This window comes from Penaeus monodon, chromosome 15 (assembly GCF_015228065.2).
Source record: "Penaeus monodon isolate SGIC_2016 chromosome 15, NSTDA_Pmon_1, whole genome shotgun sequence".
In the NCBI taxonomy this organism is placed as follows: Eukaryota; Metazoa; Arthropoda; class Malacostraca; order Decapoda; family Penaeidae; genus Penaeus; species Penaeus monodon.
The window spans coordinates 32,808,093-32,808,804 of NC_051400.1; the positions used below are offsets into that span (position 1 = coordinate 32,808,093).

General features: G+C 33.1%; 1 protein-coding gene across 1 annotated transcript in view; it reads right to left on the minus strand.

The window, feature by feature from the left end:
- The window catches only part of LOC119582336 (out at first protein-like), a 14,830-nt gene that overhangs the window by 4,853 nt on the left and 9,265 nt on the right, over positions 1 to 712 (minus strand). Inside the window, exon 3 of the mRNA XM_037930551.1 lies at positions 45 to 231. Within this exon, the coding sequence (XP_037786479.1) occupies positions 45 to 231 (187 nt within the window). The remainder of the gene's footprint in view (positions 1 to 44; positions 232 to 712) is intronic.

The window sequence follows — 712 nt, forward strand, 5'->3', positions numbered from 1 at the left end:
ATAAACAAAGTTTCTATTGACTGGGAGCAAATCAAGCAATCTACCTCTTCTTTGTGTTGCCCAAAGTTTAATGTCTCTGTCAGAGGCATAAGTAGATGTGCTGGCCAAGGCACACATGTGAGGGATGTGTGGGGACAGAATACCTGCTCCAGCAACATCCACACTCACGTCCATCTCGACTTCTTCAGTGCCACGGTCTTCTTCTGGTGATCTTACTGTGCCAGGATTTTTCTATAAAATAAAAAGAAATAATTATATACATACCCTGAATATTTTTAGTTGGGTGCATATTCTTGCATATTCTTAAAAAAAAGAGCTCTCTAAGTAAGGTTTCCTAGCCTTTTGTTCTAAACCACTGTACAGTTTTTGTGGATTCCTAATCCCAATTTATTTTATACGTAAACTATATAATATAGGCACAGACAAATATAAGGGACCTAAGATGTTCACAATATCATTACATAAAAAAGAATATATAATTAAGAGAGAAAAGTGAGAAAAAGGCACTTCATCAAATTTTAAAGCAACTGAAGATTACATAATCTATGAAACTAAGTCAAAGACCTGTCCCCCAAAAAAGATAACAAACTTTTGAAAGATGGATTAAAAAGTAGCAATCTTACAATTAAGAATCAAAACAGACTGACACAAACAAATATTTCAAAACATCAATAACATATATATGGAAGAATTTTAAATACTAATCTTTTAC